The 19,588-nt window shown below is 36.4% G+C and overlaps 1 protein-coding gene across 8 annotated transcripts in view; it reads left to right on the top strand.

Moving 5' to 3' along the window:
- GOLGA4 (golgin A4) overlaps window positions 1–19,588 on the top strand; it is a 67,874-nt gene that overhangs the window by 9,721 nt on the left and 38,565 nt on the right. For 4 of the 8 annotated variants that reach the window (XM_050340477.1, XM_050340380.1, XM_050340290.1 and 1 more), the window contains exons 3-9: window positions 4,588–4,686; window positions 10,465–10,530; window positions 11,731–12,045; window positions 14,016–14,063; window positions 14,478–14,534; window positions 18,119–18,217; window positions 18,738–18,876. In XM_050340477.1, the coding sequence (XP_050196434.1) occupies window positions 4,588–4,686; window positions 10,465–10,530; window positions 11,731–12,045; window positions 14,016–14,063; window positions 14,478–14,534; window positions 18,119–18,217; window positions 18,738–18,876 (823 nt within the window). The remainder of the gene's footprint in view (window positions 1–4,587; window positions 4,687–10,464; window positions 10,531–11,730; window positions 12,046–14,015; window positions 14,064–14,477; window positions 14,535–18,118; window positions 18,218–18,737; window positions 18,877–19,588) is intronic. The other 4 variants (XM_050340647.1, XM_050340775.1, XM_050340566.1 and 1 more) reach the window with 3 other exon arrangements.

Genomic DNA, 19,588 nt, shown 5'->3' with positions numbered 1-19,588 from the left:
TTTTCCTTATGCCTGATCACAGTAGGGATGAGGCATAAAAGAGTATGTTGCAAATTGCACAAAATTAAAAAAAATATTTTGTAAGTAGGAAAACTACTGAATGATTCACAACTTATTTTCCTGGCATTCCCCAACTTGGACAAATAACCAAATTTATTTATTTATTTTACTCGGGGGAATGATTTACTTGTCAGTAAAAGATGAAACTCTGAACCTTTAGCTGATAGCTGATTCTGGGGCTCCTTCTGGGGCTAGATTCCTCCTGAATCTAACTCCTTGAACTAGATGAGCAAATACTGGCTTGTCTCTTAGACAAGTTTTGTAGTCTGATTCCCTTCCCTCTCTCTTGCTGTGCTTGTATATAACATAGCAAACTGTCCACATACAACTATAGAAACTTGTAAGTGTTGACATACTACAAATGTTAGCACTTTGCTAACCAAATGCATGATTTTTCAAATTTGCTTGATACAAGTTAATGTGCAGTTTGGAACTACTGATTCTCTTCTTTTCTGAAAAAGTATAATGATTGCCTTTGGCAATCAGACATATTTTATGTATGTGACATGTATAGCATTTGACTACTGCCATCTCCAGAGCAATGAGACTTGGGTCAAAATCCCTGTTAAATTCTACTTTTTCTTTCACAGTATGTTAAGGAAACCCTTTGATCTAGTGATCACACGTACTTTGGCCTTTGCTCCCCACTCATCAGAATCATAGCAAAGAAAGATTTGAGCATGGTAATTCTTCAGAGGGAGGAGGAGGAGTAAGAATAACAAGGACACAGTTGTTTCTGGAGTTCAGAAAGTCCTTAAAGATGAAGTAAGGCTTCTTATCTTAGGCCAGACTTGAGGGCTACAAAAACTGTTCAGAATAATGGAAATATAAAGGTTTTTTAGAAAGTAACCTCCACTGATAATACTGAAGGAAATATAACATCACCTGGTGTTTGGCTTCATCACCTAGTTTACCTCATTTGCAGTTTTCTTTCCAAGATACAAATGTTCATTGGTTAGTAAGATTTTACTTACCCCAGAAAATCAGAATGAGAGTTAAATATTGTTACGAAAGATCAGCCATATCACAACCTGTTAAGGAAGCTTTCCTGTGTGACCATCCAGGAGCCACTCTGGCAGCCATACTCTCACTGTCCCAGGCTTTCGCTGCTGGGACTTAAGCCCCTTTGCCACAGGCAGCTCCAGGGAGCCAATGGGTGACCTTCTTGACTCCCCACCCACACTCAGAGGTTAGTTAAACAATTATATCTTTGCATGCTCTGTTTCTGATATGCTTCATCCCACTTGGAGTCCCTGCTTGTGTAGTTTTACTGATCACAATACTGGCCTAGTGTTAAAGTGGTGCTAGTGATACATTAGATAGTATAGCACCAGATATTTCTGAAACTCCTAAGATAATTCAGAGTGAGTTTTAGGACAAATCCTTAAGTGCAAGAATCTCATGGTAATATTGTTTAATTTTAGCTGACTAGCAGGTTGTTTCTTGCCTGTTTTCCATGCATAGGTGAATAATTTTTAGTTACTTTTAATACCCCTTTCCCTAACATCCCCCCCAAGTTAATTAGGCAGCTAGTTCTTAAAGCCATATTGAATAGATGATTAAAAAAATTTAAAATGCAGATAAACCCACATGTATATATTGGAAAGTATGAAGTAGTGTAATTATAGGACTCAGTAGAGAGCCCTGTCTATAATTTAACTGTAAAAACATACCTGTCAAAGTAACAAAAATACTGTGATCCAGTCCTTAAATATTTTCATTGTTGGTCACCCACCAACATCCAAGAATGGAGGATGAACTCGCTAATGGGTAGATACAACCAGTTCTAAATATGTTAAAGAAGTGACACTTTTGGACCATGACTGAGCATATTCTGTCTTTGGTAGCTATTTGAAGTGTGAAACTCTTGTCTTGGCTACTGAAGAAGAAATACTTTGGAATTTCATTTTGATAACAGTGATTACTGTTCTGCCTCAGTACTGTATTTTGTTCTTCTTTATTTGTAGGGTTAGCTGCTTCCATTTTGTGCTTGCCTTTACTCAATTGACAGTAGGGTGAAGCTGAGATTATTTAGAAATGTTCTTGCATCTGATCAACATCTGTGAAACTTAACAGAATTGCATTCTACTGTTTGTGTAAACTATTAATTATGACAGAGACCCTGGAGTTGTATGTCTGAAAACTCAAGCAGTGCTGTATCAGTTTGTATTCATATGGTTTTTTCTTTCTTTTTCTCAAAATCATAACACTATGGATTGGCATATTTTAGGCAGTGAATAGCCTGGATCTTCCAATCTTGCTAAAAAGGAGTTGTCAGTCTACCAGGTAGTTTGAGTGAATTTTTAAAATTAACTCCTGCCATTGTTTAAAGCTCTCTGTCTCTTACTTGTAAGTTTTGGGGGTTGTAATTAATGCTTTGTGAAAGAATTAATGTCTAGGCTTCCTGTTAGAACTTGGCTGCAATAACGTAGTCGTGGACTTCCAGGGATGACTGAAAATCTTAGCAGTTCTTAGATGCTGAGCAAACTGACAGTACATCTTTTTATTGGATTGGTGAACTTGTTAGAGATCAAATAGGAATTATTTTCAATGCAAATTGTTTGGTGTACTAAATAATGGAATTAGGATTAAGTGAAGTAATGCTATGGTGAAATGTCACAACTTAATATTTTGAGAAACAAACATTAGCATGCTGTTACTATGAAGAGGTAATTTAAATTGTGCGTGATTCCTGAAGTTCTTGATGGTCACGTTGAAAGTGACTTAACTAAGCTGAAGTTAATAGGTGTTACGTGTTGAAAATGTTCATAATCTTTTGGTTAATAATATTTACTGTAATCCATTTGTCAGTGCTTTGCAAACTGTGTTTTCTTAACTGGTCTTCTCTAAACATACAAAGTAATTTTTAGCTTAAAAGATTTCATAACTTTATTTGTGGTGGAGAATTTGCATGCTTCTAATTCGTGAGGCCACCAGGCTTGCTTGTAGTACTGCTGCTGTATGTCTGTACACTTGTGCATACATAATATTTGCCCTTTTTTTTTTGGTGTATACCCTTTTAAGAAGAGGAACATGTGCAAAATGCATAGCAGGGCCGAGGCTATGAGCTTCTACAACCGTCAGCACTGGAGGCAGATTTTCTGGAATCATTATCACTTATCAGCTTCCTTATTTTTCTTTTACCTAAAAGCTCAGATGAGGAGAGAAACTTCTGTGGGTTTTACACACTTGAATGTATATAGCAGGAACTTTAACACAGTTTACTCTTTAAGTATTACACTTCAAATAGGCTGAGACTGGTGACCAATCTCACCAAACTCAGCAAGTGCTTGCAACCACAGTGAATGCATAGGGCAAGTGTGTTGAGGTCAGAGGGGTGAAAAAGATTGGGAGCAAGAGAAATGTGACCATCTCACTCAAAAGTGAGAATTTTCAACTGAGTTTCTCAGATCTAGCTAGTTATTGGCAAATCTGACAATCAGAAGCTATTGTATATGGCTGTCAGTGAACGTTAACCACTTACTGCATTTTCTGAAAGGGTTTTGTGAGCATAAATTGAGAGTCATGGAGGGTTTTAGATCTTACATATGAAAATATTTTTCCTCTCTCAATTTGAATTGATGTAATTAAGCTACTAGAGCAGTGGAGTCAATGTAACTGTCAGAAAAAAAGGTAAATCAAACTCTTAACTTACATTGTAATTTATTTGATTCCTAAAAATACTATTTAGTAACTTGATATAGGGTTTTGTCTCATTATTTCAGAACAATTTTGCTTCATTTCATGTTTTGGTTCAGTCAACAGACAGCACTATTCTGAAATCTCAGGTGGTAAGAAAGTTGAACCTTTAACTTTTATATATGAGTATAATCATGAGAAGAATTTTTTTTTAAATGTTACACATCCTAACAGCGTTAGATTGCATTACATTACATATATATATATATATCCAGTTTGAATTCAAATTCCAGTCTCCTTCTCTTCATGCTTTCATCTCTAGGGATTTAAATATCTTCTTAGATATGGACTTGATAAAATGGTTAATTCAACTTGTGGTATTTTTACAGAATAGCCACCTAGTAGTTTAAAAACAATGTAAGGAATTTTTTAAAATGTAGTTAGAATTCTAGTGTCTAAGAGCACTGATGATAAATAGTCAAAAGCAAGCAAAAATACTGATAGAATTTTTAGAATAGTGAGTTGTTCATGCGTAACTGATAGTGTATAGGGCTCAGTGGTATATGATGGTAACTCATTCACAGAAGTTTAGAAAAGTTACAGTATCAGTGCCTGAAACATTTGCTTTATCTTTGACTAAACTAGGATCTGTCTTTTAAATTGTGTACTTCTTTACTTCCAAATGATAAAAATTGTATTTTGGTTGTTCTGAAATGATCTAATGCATATTTTCTGGTTATGTCCTACTTTTATCAGTATCTATCGTCTCATAAACTGCTGTATCGTTTTATTATGTTTTTAATAGCATGGAAAAAAAGAGTAAAATTGTGCAGTGTTCTTTATTGCTTGATTTATTTTTATTTTCCTCCTTTTTACATTGAACGACAGCTGTTAGCCGGAATGATAGCAGAACCTGCTTTTCTCTCTGAGTATACTATCTTTGCTTTGGATCCCACCAAACAACCTAAGCCACAGAGTGACGGTGTGGTGAGTCCTCCCACCCCTCTTAGTGATGCCTTTAGCAGGTGGAGGAGAGTAATGTACTAGAAGGCAAACCTAGTGTTGCTTGTGGCTTGTTCTCACAGAAAAATCTATCTTAACTACGTTGTTGCTAACCCTGCACTAAATTTCACAGAGGTAGTACCTGATAGCTCCTGGCTGGTGTGCTGTATGATGTGAATTTATCATAACATAAAAAAATTAACATGTTTTCTCTTATACAGGTAACCATACCCTATACAACTTTTAAATAATTGTTGCACAAGTTTGTATGTTTGTTGCATAGAATCTTTCACTTCATGTTTGTATATGTCTGTATGTATTTCAAGATAAATGGATAGGATAAACATTGGGATTGGTTTTGTGTAAAAATTAAATGCTTTTTGCTGTCTACAGTAAAGATTGCGTGTCATTTACTACTAATGGTAGCAGGAAATAATTATTTCACATAGACATTGAAATAAATCTATATCTAGTTGGTAACCTGGAAGCTATTATTGTGAGGATAACTAGCCTGTTTTATAATAATTGATTTTTATTTTAAATATACATTTCTTTGCCTGGAAATGTTTTCATTGTATATAAGTGGTGAAGCTCAGTGAGAAGAGACAAGAAGTGAATAAAAAGAAGCAGGCATAGGGATGAAAGCAGACTTCTGCTTTTTAACATAGGCACATACTGTATTCTTACTATTGTCACAGGACTGGAATGGCATCTTTCTCATGCTTCAGAGGCATGGCATTCTTGAGTCTATAGTCAAATCACAGTATTTCTTAGAGTCCCAGCTCATCCCTGATATTTTATGATTACTTTGCTTTTCCAGTTGAGTAAGTGCTCTTTTGCTGGTCATGCAGGGGCTGAAGATGACAAGTCACTGAAAGCTGTGACAGGATAGAAATCTAATAAGGAGGTGGACGTAGCACAATACACCATGTTGTGTTAGACTTATCTCTCTCAGGCTAAACAAGATTGGACAGAAACAATGATTAATGATTAAAATGGTGATCCATGGAAAGTCTTAGTTTGTTGCAAGTGGTTATGCTTTTTTAGAGCATGTCCTTAAAACATAGATTCATTACTAGTTCAGTTGTGTTTTCAAGATTGAACTTCTTGATGGGGACCAGAGAGGAGATGCTGAAAATCTGTAGTTTCAAAATAGTTACTAAATTTTTTTTTCAGTTCTAGGTATTTTGACCAAATTCAAGATCCAGCAATTGCTACTTAAAGATTCACTGCAAATTTAATTAAGCTTTTTTGATTTTCACTACATTACAGAATATCTCTAAAACAGTTTTGTTTCAAATAACGTAATTCTGTGATTGCTCAAATGATATTTTTATATGATGTTTTAGTATGTACTTTAATGGCATATTTACTGGCTTGCATATTTGTATACAAGACTGCATCCAGAGCAAATATTTATGGTGTACAAGTTATTGTTAATGTGTACGAGTGTGTATTAATAATATGATACCTGTAAAACTGATTTTTTTCTCTGAACTTTTTGAAAACTCTAGAGCAGTACTCTCACAGTAGGAATTGGGAGGGGGAGAAAGAAAACAATGAGGGTAGAGAATAGGATGTCTGATTATAAAAACATATATATTAAAAAGCACCCTACATACATTATGCATGTTTGGGAAACCTAGATAAACTAAAGGTACAGGAGAGGGAAAGTTTCATCAACACACACAAATGCATGTTAATTCTGCTAAATCAAACTGTGTGTATGCAAGTGATATGTGATCTAAGAGAGTGAATGTCATAGAGAAGTGACTGTAATTGTGGATATTTTTGGCATAGATGAAGTTAGTATAAACTCTTTACTAACTAAGCTGCATAGGTTTTGTTGCATTTTGTTCAAAATATTGTTGGACACTGTGGTTTTTTAAAGAAAAATGAAAGGGAAATGAGGAGAAAAAATGTCTACTAAGATTTCTTTCCTTTCTCCCTCCGTAATTTACTAAGTTTTGGAATACCTGAGAAGGGAGAATAGTCAAATGTTTTTAAATGAAGACATTTAAGCTTTCAGTTTTCAGGCTTACTAATCTACTTATACCTTTGAGAAATAAGTAAGGTTAATTAGTTTACATTTCAGAAATAGGGAAGTAAGGAGATGTAAATTTCACTAAAACGCCCTAATGTATTCCAGTTAAAACTGAACTCTGATTTATACATCTTCATAATAAAAACAAACTTTTTATTAGAGATTGTAAGTATAGCTGTCTTTGGATAGAGATATGGATGTGTTTGTTCAATGAGTTTGTGGAGGAGAGACTTCCCTTGGTTTCCAGAAACCCTGATGTAACAGCCGGGTTTAAGACTTTTGAAATGTCTGCCCGTGCTCTGTGATTCTGGTTTTGCTGAAAGCTCGCATAAGACTTATGAAAGGCTGGGGCATTTAAGCTCTTTAAAGCTTCTTGAATCTGTATTTATATATAGCAACTTCCACTCATAGTTGCCTTTCAGTGTGTGGACACCTGAATACAACCCTTTGCACAGTGACATAGACTTGCAGCCGCTACATACCTGTGGTGGTCCAGTTTTTGTACAAAAGGTTACCAGTGTATCCCTTTTATAATTTATGCCAGTGGAAAGTCTAACCCCAGATATAGTTTCTACTTTTGTTCACTCAGGTTGAATACAAAGACACCAACATAAAAAGCAGGAAAATTCTGAAAGTGGAGGCATTAGTTTAGTTTTGAAATTACATTTTTGAAGATCTTTATAAATCTTTAAATGGCAGATTTTTAAGCATCTTCACAGAAAGGAACAACATCCGTGGGGTTTATGTTCATAAAAACCTTATTAAATTTAATAAATCTACTTAGTCTTGTGTTTTAAAATAGATGTTAAATATTAAATATTAAATTATTCTTATTAATTACATGTGCAAACCCTTCATAGTTTCCTTTAATTCTTTTTTATGTATATCAGAATATATGATTTTTGGAAGAAGTGTATGCAGTTAGTTTGTCATTCTTGGTAAAGTATTTGTCTTCCTCTGTTATCAGGCCTGTACTAGCGTGGTAGATGTTTTGTAAATTGTAAGGCAGAAAATATTATTAACTTTCCAATTAGGAAACGAAAAAGAATGGGTTAGGGCACTGAGAATAAAAGGTGGAAGTGCTGTAGATTAAAACACAGTAAGAGCTGTTAATCTGCTAGGAATAAATCCACCACCATAGGATCATGTTCTGAAGCAGAATGCAGATTTCAAGCCAGGTGAAGTGCAATTTCCAAATTCAGACTTCATGTATTTCTGGTTATTGCTCATTTCGTTCCATCTGCATCTGGGTGACTACTCCTTAATTGTCTGAATTTCTCTTTGTTCTATGGTATTTTTGTACTTCCTTAAGACCTTTTCAAAGGCCTTTAACACTGTATCATTCCTCTGCCACATTAATGTTTAGATATGCTTATCTGCATATCTAGAGTAGAAGCTGTGAATGTGTTTATGTAGCAGATACATACAAGGAGGATTATGATTGAAATTTCAGTTATGTGTACACCTCACATTTTTCAGTTTGCATGTAACTTTCAGGGTACAACTGGATTTAAAATTAAGAGTTACACTGCTTCTAGGTGAATTTACCCATATTTTGTTTGATATGCCTCAGTGCTTTACTTCTCTTGGGCAAATTCATGTCCAAGATGGTTTCTAGCATGTTTTACTAATTCACGTGGGCTGGGTTTAAACAGCATAAAACTGTCTGGATTTGTATAGGTTAGAAGCATAGATTATCCTGAGTTGGAAGGGAACCACAAGAATCACCAAAGTCCAGGTCCTGGCACTGCACAAGGACAGCCCCAAGATTCACACCATGTGCCTGAGAGATCATGTTGAAGAAGTCCAAACACTTCCTGAACTCTGTCAGGCTTGGTGCTGTGACCACTGCCCTGGGGAGCCTGTTCTTTGCCCAGCCACCCTCTGGGTGAAGAGCCTTTTGTAATATCCAACATAAACTTCCTCTGACAGAGCTTCATGCCATTCCCTCAGGTCCTGTCACTGATCACCAGGGAGAAGAGATCAGCTCCTGCCCCTCTACTTCCCCTCCCTAGGAAGTTGTAGACTGAAATGAGGTATTTCCTCAGTCTCCTCCAAACTGAACAGACCAAGTATTCTCAGCCACTCAAGGCCCTTCACCATCCTCCTTGCCTTCCTTTGGACACTCTCTAACAGCCTAATACCTTCCTGCATTGAGGTGACTTTCTGTCGACCAGGACCCCCAGTTCCCTTTCTGTGGCACTGCTTTCCAGCCTCTCTTTCCCCAATCTCTGAACATCCAGAGTTGCCCCATCCCAGGTGCAGAATCCAGCACTTTCCCTTGTTGAACTTCATCTGGTTGGTGATTGCTCAGCCCTCTAATTTGTTGAGGTCTGTCTGCAGGGCCTCCCTGCCTTTGAGGGAGTTGACAGCTCCTCCCAGTTTAGAGTCATCATCAAACTTACTTAGTGTACCTTTGAGTCCTGCATCCAAGGAATTTATGAAGCTGTTGAAGAGAACTGGGCCTAACATGGAGCCCTGTGGAACCCCAGCTAGTGACAGGTCACCAGTCTGATGTTACCCCGTTCACTTTTTACGAAGCTACCCCCTAACTCTTTGTGTCTGACCCATGAGCCAGTTGCTCAGCCATTGCATGATGTGTTTATCCATCCAGCTGCGTGCCAGACATTTTGTCCAGAAGGATACTGTCAGAGACAGTATCCAAAGCTTTACTGAAATCTAAAAAGATTATAGCAAGTGGCTTTCCTTGCTCAGCTCCATGGATAATCTTGTCATAAGGGGAAATCAGATTTGACAAGTAGGAGTTTCCCCTTGTGAAGCTCTACTGACTGACTAATGACTGTGGTGTCTTTCAGGTGTTTTTCAATAACTCCTAGAAAAATCTTCTCCATAATTTTACTGGTCACTAAAGTTGAGACTAATAGGCCTGTAGTTTCCAGGGTCATCCTTCTTGAAAACTGGGACAACGTTATCCAGCTTCCAGTCACTGGGAGTTGGTTAGAAAACACCTGAACATAAGACATAGGAAAAGCAGGATAGACAGGCTAGGAATAGAATGTAAAAAAAAACAACCACCACCAAAAAAGCAACCAACAAAAACCCCCAACAAACAAATGAAAAAGCAAACCACAAACTATTGTTTTCTGTTGTATTGATTTTATTGGTTTGGATGGGGGTTTTTATGTGTGTGTGTTTTGTTTTTCTTTCTTTGGGAGTGCAGAGGAATGTACACATGAAGTTTTTTGCAGAATGTTTTTTCTGAAAGTCTAATCTTCTTCCTGTGCTTGTTTGGACTTTAAAACAGTTTGTTACCAGCACTCTTTTCCAGGTAGTTTCCACCCTGCAGTGCAGTGAAACACAGAAAGACAGTGTAACAGCCAATTCTTACTCATGTTGGCTGTAAAACACTAATCATCAATTAGTTTTTTCCTGCTATCATTTTGGCTTTTTGGTGTTTCTTTGATTTGTGCATAAATGTTATATAAATAATTGCTCTGAGTAACTTAATTGGAGATGTCAGCATTTGCAGATGTCTCATACTAATCCATGCACACATAACTGCTTTGTAGTTCTGTATATTGCAGCAGTCTGTTCTGAATTTAACAAACTAGCTTGTTTGCATGAAGACATCTTAATAAACATTCTAAAGAAAGTACTAAAAACACAGACAAGGTAAAAGTACAGATGGTATTTCTAGGAATCAGTGAATTATAGTCCTTGTAGTCTGTTCTTTCTAATGGTTGTTTTTCCCATTGTAGAATTCAACTAAGCAACCACTTCCGGGATCCACAGAAAATAATGGAAGTGAACCAGCCTCCCCACAGGTATGTGGAGGATATGGGGGATTTGTTTCTGCTTCCCTGCTGCGTTGTGTGTTACATTGGCTTAAGTGCCCAGTATATATCTTCATGCTGGAGTAGGGATGATAAGTCCTTGCCTGTCAGGATACTAGGGTATTTTGTTTATGTGTAATCCCATTAGCTGGTCATTAAGTGTTGTCACTGATGTGTGGAGGTTTGTTGTGGTGGTGTTGTGGTTTGGTTTTTTTTGTTTGTTTTGTTTTGTTTTTGTTTGTTGGTTGGTTTTTGTTTGTTTGTTTGTTTGTAAGGGCAGGTTAGCAGACTGCCTGCATTGAGATGCTTCTTGTTGCACAGCCATCATGCGATACAGAGCATTAACCTCTCTTTCAAGAGTACAGGGCATATTGCAAGGCTGGAAAGCTAATTTCTACTTGAAGGAGGAGAACTGATAGGCTTAAAAGTATTGTCACTGGTGGTAACAGTGTAAGTCATTTAATATGTCTTGGGGAAAACTTTAGCTTGATGTCAGTGGCTCCTGGCACATGCATCCCAACATTTGATTGTAGGGGCAACATTGAGCAGTAATGCTTTCAAATCACTTCTGTAGCACCAGCAGTATATAGTACCATAGCACAGAATCTTCTGGTTTAGAACAGCATAAGTACTATAGCTGCATAAATCAATAATTTCATTTTATATAAAAGTCAGAAAGCCATTTAAAATAAAAATAAGAAAAGCACTTTTCAGGATGGCATACTAGAACTAACTATTGTATAATAACTTTTACAGTATATTTGTTCATGATAGGAAAATACCTTTGTGTCTTTGAGATAAATACTGTCTTCTCTGTAAGGCATCAGGAAGTGAGTCAATTATGGTTTTTTTCAGTTTGAGACAGTAGTAAATTTAACTATTTATATTAGTTACATATTCTTCACTTTTTAAAGGGTTTACACAGAAATACATTCTTTTCAAAGTTTAAATCAGGGCTGTAGTTTATTGGATTTAATTGCTGTCTGAAATTGCCCACGTCTCGTAGTTACACACTTGATTTTTCTGCGCAAGGAGATGATTCTTTTGAAGGAGTGGCAGCTATTTGGTGTCATGCATATGTCAGGCAACAGTCATCCCTTTGTCCAGATCAGGTCTCTCTTTCATGGGCTTTAGTGTGTCTGTCTATGTAAAAGCAGTTCAGAAGTAATGACTTGCTTTGAATTTTTGCAGCAAAGTGACACTCAGTCTTTCACCCAGAGGCTTCAGCTCCGAGTTTCCTCCATGGAATCTTTGTTTCGAAGCCCAGTGAAAGAGACCCTATTCCGCTCTTCTTCTAAGGAGTCCCTAGTACGAAGTTCTTCAAGAGACTCACTGAATCGACTGGACCTGGATGCCCTCAGTCCCACATTTGACTCACCTTCTGACATTGAAAGTGAAACAGAAGAGCCTCCTGGAAATATGGACAGCCTCAGCAAAGAGCAGTTGCTGCAGCGACTGCGCAGAATGGAGCGCAGTTTGGGCAACTATAGGGGAAAATACTCAGAGGTAGGCAATGCAGTGACTGGTTTAGCTGGGCAGAGAGGGGAAAAAGATGAGGCTTACAGATACTGCAGTAGTGGATAATCTTTTTGTTCTCCTATTTGGAGCAAATGGTTCAACTTAAACCTAACATGAAAGTTAAATTATAATTCTAATTGACCTCTAGAGAGGTCAAACGTTTTTCTGGTAATAAATCATGGAAATTCTTTTCTTCTCTTGATTATAAATAATTTCCTCATGTCAGCAGTAGAGGTTAATAAGTGGTTGCTGACAGAAAGTAGGCCTATTAAGGTTTCAGCAGAAGGCCTGTAGCAGGGGGTGGAGTTCAGGACAGAGCTGAGCATGATTTGTACTCACATGACAGCAAATTTACTTTTGTTCTGAAATTTGTTCTTGAAACGCACAATGTATATTCTATGCATGTGTAATAGGCAAACATTTTGTTTTAAAGAAATAAGTTCTATTCTCTGTAATTTCCAGATACTCCCTGTAAGGAATTAATTCAAGGACCATTTCTTTTGCTATTTTAGTGAAATATAAGTAGTTTTTTACTCATTTCCGAATTATTGGGAAAGTAAAGCTGTCTAAGTGATGGTGGTGTTTTGGGATTGGATTTTTTTTGTTTGTGTTGGGTTTTTTTGTGTTGTTGTTTTTTGAAGTTTGTGTTGCATTTAAAAGTGAATGTTTACACTGATTTTTTACAGTTCTTTTAATGTTTGCTACCCTCAAATACAAAAATTGCTGTGCAGACTTTTGTCTGCTAGTGTCAAAATCCCTGGAATCTAAAATATGTATACAGCAATTGCAGTATTCAGCATGTGCCTGAAAAAACAGTTGTCTCCCATTAATTTTTTTGTTCTCTTCCAGCTAGTATAATAGGTATTTTTTTAAAGTTTATGTGAAACAATATTGCTGAAAGTGAAAATTCTTCAGTTTGTGGGTTTGTTTTGGTGTTTGGGGTTTTGGTTTTTTGTTTGTTTTCTATTAGTGTGGTCTGTTTAGCAAGTCTTAATTTTCTCTATCAAAAAGGCTTGGTGATTTTTTTCTGTTTCTTTAGTTCAATTGGAAAGAATTGTTTTGCTGGAGCTTAGAAGACAGTAGTTTCAATATATAATGAATAATTAAAACATATAAGTTTTTTCTCTCTCAAAGTAGGATACATAGTTAGCATCTCAAAAATATGATAAGGGAAACCATCCATAGCAGTTTTAGTTTTCTTTTTAAGTGCAAAATAAATATGACTTTGAAAGTTGAAGTAATTTTGAAAAAATCTTATTTTATATAAGAATTTGGAGTTATATTTTGACCTACTGATTTCTGGTTTGGGTGTTTTGGATGTGTTTTCCTTTAGTTTTTCATCAATTTGAAAACAGAGTATTCTAGTTCCAAGTGCCATTATGCTACTTCAACTTTAGCAATTGTAATTAAATTTTAAATTAAACTGAATTGTGCAGTTACTTGTTAAATCCTTTGTCAACTTACAATGAGAAATATTACCCGCTTTCAGTCTGTCTGTATGCTGGGTGTATGCAAAGCACGTGGGATGAGAACATTACACAGACCCTTTTTTGCGAAATTTCTAAATGTATTTTTTAATGCATACTCTCCCATCCCGGGGACGTGCACTCTTACAAATGGACATCCCTGTGGGGTAGCTGTCTGGGATGCAACTTTGTGATACTGTTGGGTTTTGATCCCCTGTATTGAAGCATGGTATATCTTCTCAGCAAAGGGAAAAGTGTGCATGAATGCTGAGTAACATCACTGTTTTGTGATGTAGGGGTTTTTTTTAACACATCGGAGATATTTTATAGATAGAAAAAGGAAACAGTGAGAAAATTAAAGTACATTTCTGTCAACAGAGTGTTCTCAAATGAAGAGTTTGAAAATGCAGATAGCGATACAACTAAGGAAGTTATTTCACTGACTATTAGTGAATGCATTATCATCATTTTACCCTATTTCTGTCATTTTAGCTAGTGTCTGCTTATCAAGTTATCCACCGGGAAAAGAAGAAGCTACAGGTAAGAAATACTTTTCATCCTTTCTTATCTGAATGCTTTTTTGAATCTTAAAATGTGTAGTGCAAATACAGATTTAATTTTCACTGCATTGTGTGTGCTTGTGTGTGTGTATAACAAAAGACTGTATTATCTGGGATTTCTAAGGAAACCAGGTTAATATTGATTTGTCAAAATAACTGTGAAGCAATTGTACTCCAGCCTTTTTTTTTGTATCATGTGAGTTCAGGTGATTGGTTGCCAACGCACAGTTGGAAATTTGTGATAATACTTACACATCAAGCATGACTTGAAAGAGAAATACAAATCATTACATCTTCTGCTGAAGTACAATTCTGTGAATTTATTTATATATTTATATGTTTTTTTATAAGTTACATTTAATATACCTGATCTTTATTCTTCCTTTTTCTTAAGAGCATTCTGAGTCAAAGTCAGGATAAAGCACTTCGCAGAATTGGAGAACTGAGAGAGGTAGTAATTTCTTTTACTGATTGCATGTTTACTTTATAGCACATCTACATAGGATCTTTTTCTGCCTAGGTTTTGATTTTTTTGCTCAATTTACAAAATGTTTCCTATTATAGAGCACTTTTTTTTCTGCTTACTTTCTTTTTTCATATGGGTTTACTCCTCTGGCTTGTTTTCCATTCAGCAGCTTGTTACTGTACTCTTGGAACAGTGCATCATAGCCCATTGAACTCTACTTCTTTGTTCATTGTGAAATACGTAGAAGTGTATGTGGTTGTTGCAGTATTGTTGGGCCCAGCCATAGGTGTCCCTGTGCAATTTGTTGCTCTTCTGTTATTGACAAATTCTAGTGTTAGGTAAATACAAGTAGGAGGCATATTTTAATAAAGATGTTAGTGACTATAAAAAAATACTGGGATAAAATTTTAAAAAATATTCATCTTTATCTCATTTGTAATATCTATGTTGTTTTTTGGATTTTAGTATAGTTTGATTTCAGTTATAAAATCATGTAGGTTATGCTATTGTCTCTTTAGGTTATAGTGAAATTAAAAGGAGAAGCTCTAATATATTTGGTATTGATAATAAACACGTTGACTTATTTAAAAAATGTACAGATGATCAGGCAGAACAAATTAAAAGGGCAAGTTCACAAAAGCCATGTTGTCAGACCCTGATGAAGCACAATGTGAAGCTGAAGCCATTTTATTGCTGCAAGACCAAGTGCAGCATCAGGTTTGGAGATGGGCATGGACCTCTCTGTCCATGCTCTTATCTTGCTGGAGAGCTGGGAACCAGTTTGCCCAAAGCCACAGGCTTTGTCTGTGAGTGCAATCCTGCTTTTGGCCTGCACCATGCCAAGCATCAGCACTGGCCTGGAGGTTGCAGGAGCCATTAGACTGTGGTGAGGTCTCACCTTTCCCTGAAGGCAGGCTCCCTCCAGGCAGTTGGGTGTCTTGCCCAGAGACAGGGACCAGGACTTGTTCCCTTGGGGTGAGGGATGGGGACTGTGAGCATCCGACTGTGTGTGTACTCATGGCTCATGCTCACCCACAGGGAACTGTCCCTGTGCGACTGGCCAGGCAGCCAGTCATTTCAGAGGAGGTCACAGCCAAATTGTTAGGCAGTCTTCAGCAATGCAGGGAGTAATTCAGATAAGCGGACAGTGAACTTTGTGTGCCACCAGGGTGGCATTTGGATTCAGATCTGTGCTGCTTCTGCCCCAGCAGCTGAGAACAGTGGGGCAGAGTGCTGAGTGTACTGTGCTCATCTGAGCTGGAGCCTGTGCCTGGGCTGTTATGATGTCCTAAGCTTAATTGTCAGCCTGTAGGAAGGAAAGAGACACAGCATTACTGACAGAAGTGGTTTGCCAATGTTGTCTCTTTTCCGGATCACTACAAGGTCAAATGAAAGAAGCTCATTCTATGTTAAGTCCATATCCATGTGCTCCTGTAGGATTAGTTTTTCAGCTTAATGCTACTTGATAAAGTCAGGAAGGCAGATGTATACCAGAGTTAAACCTTTTGTTTACGACAGAAGGTTGGACATATGCATTTTTATTTTGCACTTCTGTTGTAGTCTTGGTGATTCATATATGTAGATAAGTTATATGTATATTTCTGATTTATATATATACATTTGTATATATATATTTGGTGTAAAACTTAATTTCACTCTTACAAATCTGGTAGATTTAAGGAGTCCTTCAAACCTAACACTGAAATTTTTTTTCATTAATTGATAAACTTCAAAATTTGTGTTTTAGTCTTTTGGAAGCCTAAGTGTTGCAGCATTAGGTAAAACAGGCACAAAAGAAAAATTACAAATACAATGGTAAGTTTCCATTGTGGAAGCCAAAATGGTAAAAAAGTAGTTCATTCATTGATGTAATAATTGGTTATCAGAAATTAATTTTGAAAATCCTTTTCTTCATCATACAGTATAGTTTTCCCATAAATATGTTGAATCAGACAAGTTTCTTCTAAGAGGGCCAGATAAGAATAAATTATCTCCTTTAAGGCCAAGTTGACAGTGTGAAACAGTCCCTAGAAGCCAATGTGTCTTTTGCTTACCTTGGTTTTCTCCTGTTAGGAGTAATTCCTCAGAAACAGTCTTCAAGCAGTCTTCAGTGCTCTCCTTCTCAGAAAAGGATCAGAAGGGACTTTGGGATCTAAAAAGGGCCATTTCTGTGTTGGTTTCAGTAAATCTCTTTGGCACTTTTTCTCATGCTGACCTGCTTTGCTTCGTTTGGAAGGAATCGCTTCTAAAGGTCAAAAGCAGAAGGCAGAAGTGTGATTAGTAGTTGCTGAGAACCTGAGGCAATGCAGCATTATGGAATGGATATAGTGGATATAGGAAGAGAGGAATTTTTGCAGTGACACCTTCCATTACTGTCCTGCCTGTGCATGACTGGGCAGGCTCAGCTCACACAGCTGTGGTTCTCAGAGCTGTTATCAGCTCAGCTGTGACAGGGGACTCACTGTTGGAGGTAAGGGATAGACAGCAAGAGAACATAAAAGCAGACTTAGAATTGGAGGAAAGCAGCATAGGAAGCATCTGTTGCCCTGTGTTTTGTCTCTTGTTTGCTTTTTCATCCTTTCTTTCTGTTATTCTCTGTCTTTGCCTGGCTAATGGAACTCACGTTTATGGGTGAGGATTGCTTATATACAAGTGACCTTTCCAGAATAGCAGTCATAGAAGGATTTGTTTCTTGGGGTAAATCATTGGAAGAGATATATGGATGAAGTGAATATATACATCAAAAAAATTAACATACAGGTTTCAGAAAGTATTTACAGTGCATGCATGAAATGTGTGTGGTCCTGGTTCTCTCAATAAGCAGTTAGATGGGAATTACTTTAAATTCGTTTACTATTAGAATGATAATTATTTAAAGAAAATTTAATATTAAACCTTAAAAGTATAGGAAGTAAATAGATGAGACTTCCCTCAGGAAGTATATTATAAGTCTGTGTAGATCCTACTAATGCATTCAGGTAACATTTACAAGTTTCTAAGCGTGTTGAGCCAAACAATTGCACATAAGTATCAAGTAAAACCACATAGTTGAATTATTTGGCATTCTCTGCTTTTGTCTTTGGAGACACTTTTGTGGAATAATAAGGCCAGCTTTTTTCTCTTACACATGGCATTTGTCCTATTAGAATGCTGGCATGTTTAATGAGCATAATGAATTTTACATTTCTGCTGTTTATGTTGGCTTAATCTGGTGGCTATATGAAGAATATACTGAAGTGCCGACTTCAGCTTCCAGAAGAAATGTGTGCATGGAAAACAGTCTTTCAGGAGCAGGCTTGAAATGATCCCTATGTGAATTTACTTCTAGGAAGAAAGAAAGAGTCCTTGATAATTTTGTATCAAATCTAAATTGTTGCTGTTTTAATGCTGGTATTGTAATGGGATGTTATTATACTGTGTGGAATGTTGTATAATAAAAGAAATGTCCACTGTATGGGTGTATTTTGGGGTCACAACTATGAAGAGGTATTTTAAATATTATTTCATAATATTTCGATCATTCTTTGAATTCACATTTCAGTTTTCATTTGAGATATGTTTATTCATAGGAGCTTCAGATGGATCAACAAGCAAAGAAACATCTTCAGGAGGAGTTTGATGCTTCCTTAGAAGAAAAGGATCAACTTATTAGTGTGCTGCAGACTCAGGTAAGATACTTTACCCAACAGGTGTTCTTCAGAAGTGCTTTTTTTACCTTTTCTTTTTAGCTGTCTATTCCCTATAATGCATATCCATGTTTTATTATAATTGCTGTGAAACTGTAAAGCTTCTTGAGAGTTTATGATTGTATAGAAATTAGGTACATCTTTGTGGTAAAGCATACATGTGTAAAAGTCTCACTGATGTTAAATATGATTGATTTGCACTTAAATACCTTCATAATATCTTTGTTATCAAGACATCAACATTAACAGATGTCTGAGCTAAAATTACTTTGGCAAAATTTGTGTTTTGCTTAATTGGTCTTTGTTTCTCTACTCATAATGAAAGCACTTTTGTTAATTTTAAGCATAATTCTGATTTTTAAAAAATCATAAATTCAGACAGATTTTTCCATTTTCTACTTACTAATACCAACTTTATTTAATTCTCTCTAGTTTTGAAGATTGACATATGATCTGTTTAGAATCCTTGGGGTTTTTTTAACAAAAAGAACATTTTGTTTAGGTGTCATTGCTGAAACAAAGGTTACAGAATTGTCAAATAGGCACTGATTTGCTTGATCAAAATATGCAATCAGAACCACAAGTTCAAAGTCCAACAAAAGAAGTCGGTGCAGAAAATATTATGGAACCAGGAAGCAATGGTATGTATTGTGGCTTTTTCAAGAGATTGAATTTTGAGGAATAAACTTGCTGTTATTTATGATGGAGTAACAATATTTAGGGCTGAACATGTCATAGTAGGGATATATTTCCTAGAAGGAAACAATTATTTTGAAAACAATGTGGCAACTAGAAGACAAGATATCCTAGTATCTAAGATACTAAGTTTTCCTAAAAATTCAATTCTGATAGATCTTTCCTTTGTCAGTATTGATAATAACATTGTAATTATTGGTTTGTTGGTGTTCTTACTACCCCCACTCAACATGATTAAGAGATTCTACCTCCCATAAGCAAGGATGTATCCCTGGAGTTTAGAGAGGAGATGTAGACAGGAGTCTAGTTGCTAATCTCCTACTTTTGTTTGTGAGTTTGTAGGGGTTTTTTCCATTGGCTTTATCAGTAGAAAGTAAAAGCAGAGATCAATTTTGGTATTGCTGTTATTGAATAACCTAAGTGTTCCCCACACTGGGAGGTTATTTGAATTAATGGGACTCCCAGTATTGTGCATATTTAATTACTGAGTAGGGGACATCATAATGCTGATACAGAATAAAAATCTCCTTCATTGGTACCCTTCATAAAAGGCTAGGCTCAGGCAGAGGTGAACATGCATCTTGAAACAGTATTTGTTCAACTGTGTTCAGCAAAAATCTACTATGATTTTTGTATGTACGGATAATATGAAGGGAT

The sequence above is a fragment of the Myiozetetes cayanensis genome, unplaced genomic scaffold (assembly GCF_022539395.1).
Source record: "Myiozetetes cayanensis isolate MyiCay16 unplaced genomic scaffold, myiCay2020 scf1, whole genome shotgun sequence".
Classification (NCBI taxonomy): Eukaryota; Metazoa; Chordata; class Aves; order Passeriformes; family Tyrannidae; genus Myiozetetes; species Myiozetetes cayanensis.
This window is presented reverse-complemented; position numbering and strand designations above follow the sequence as displayed.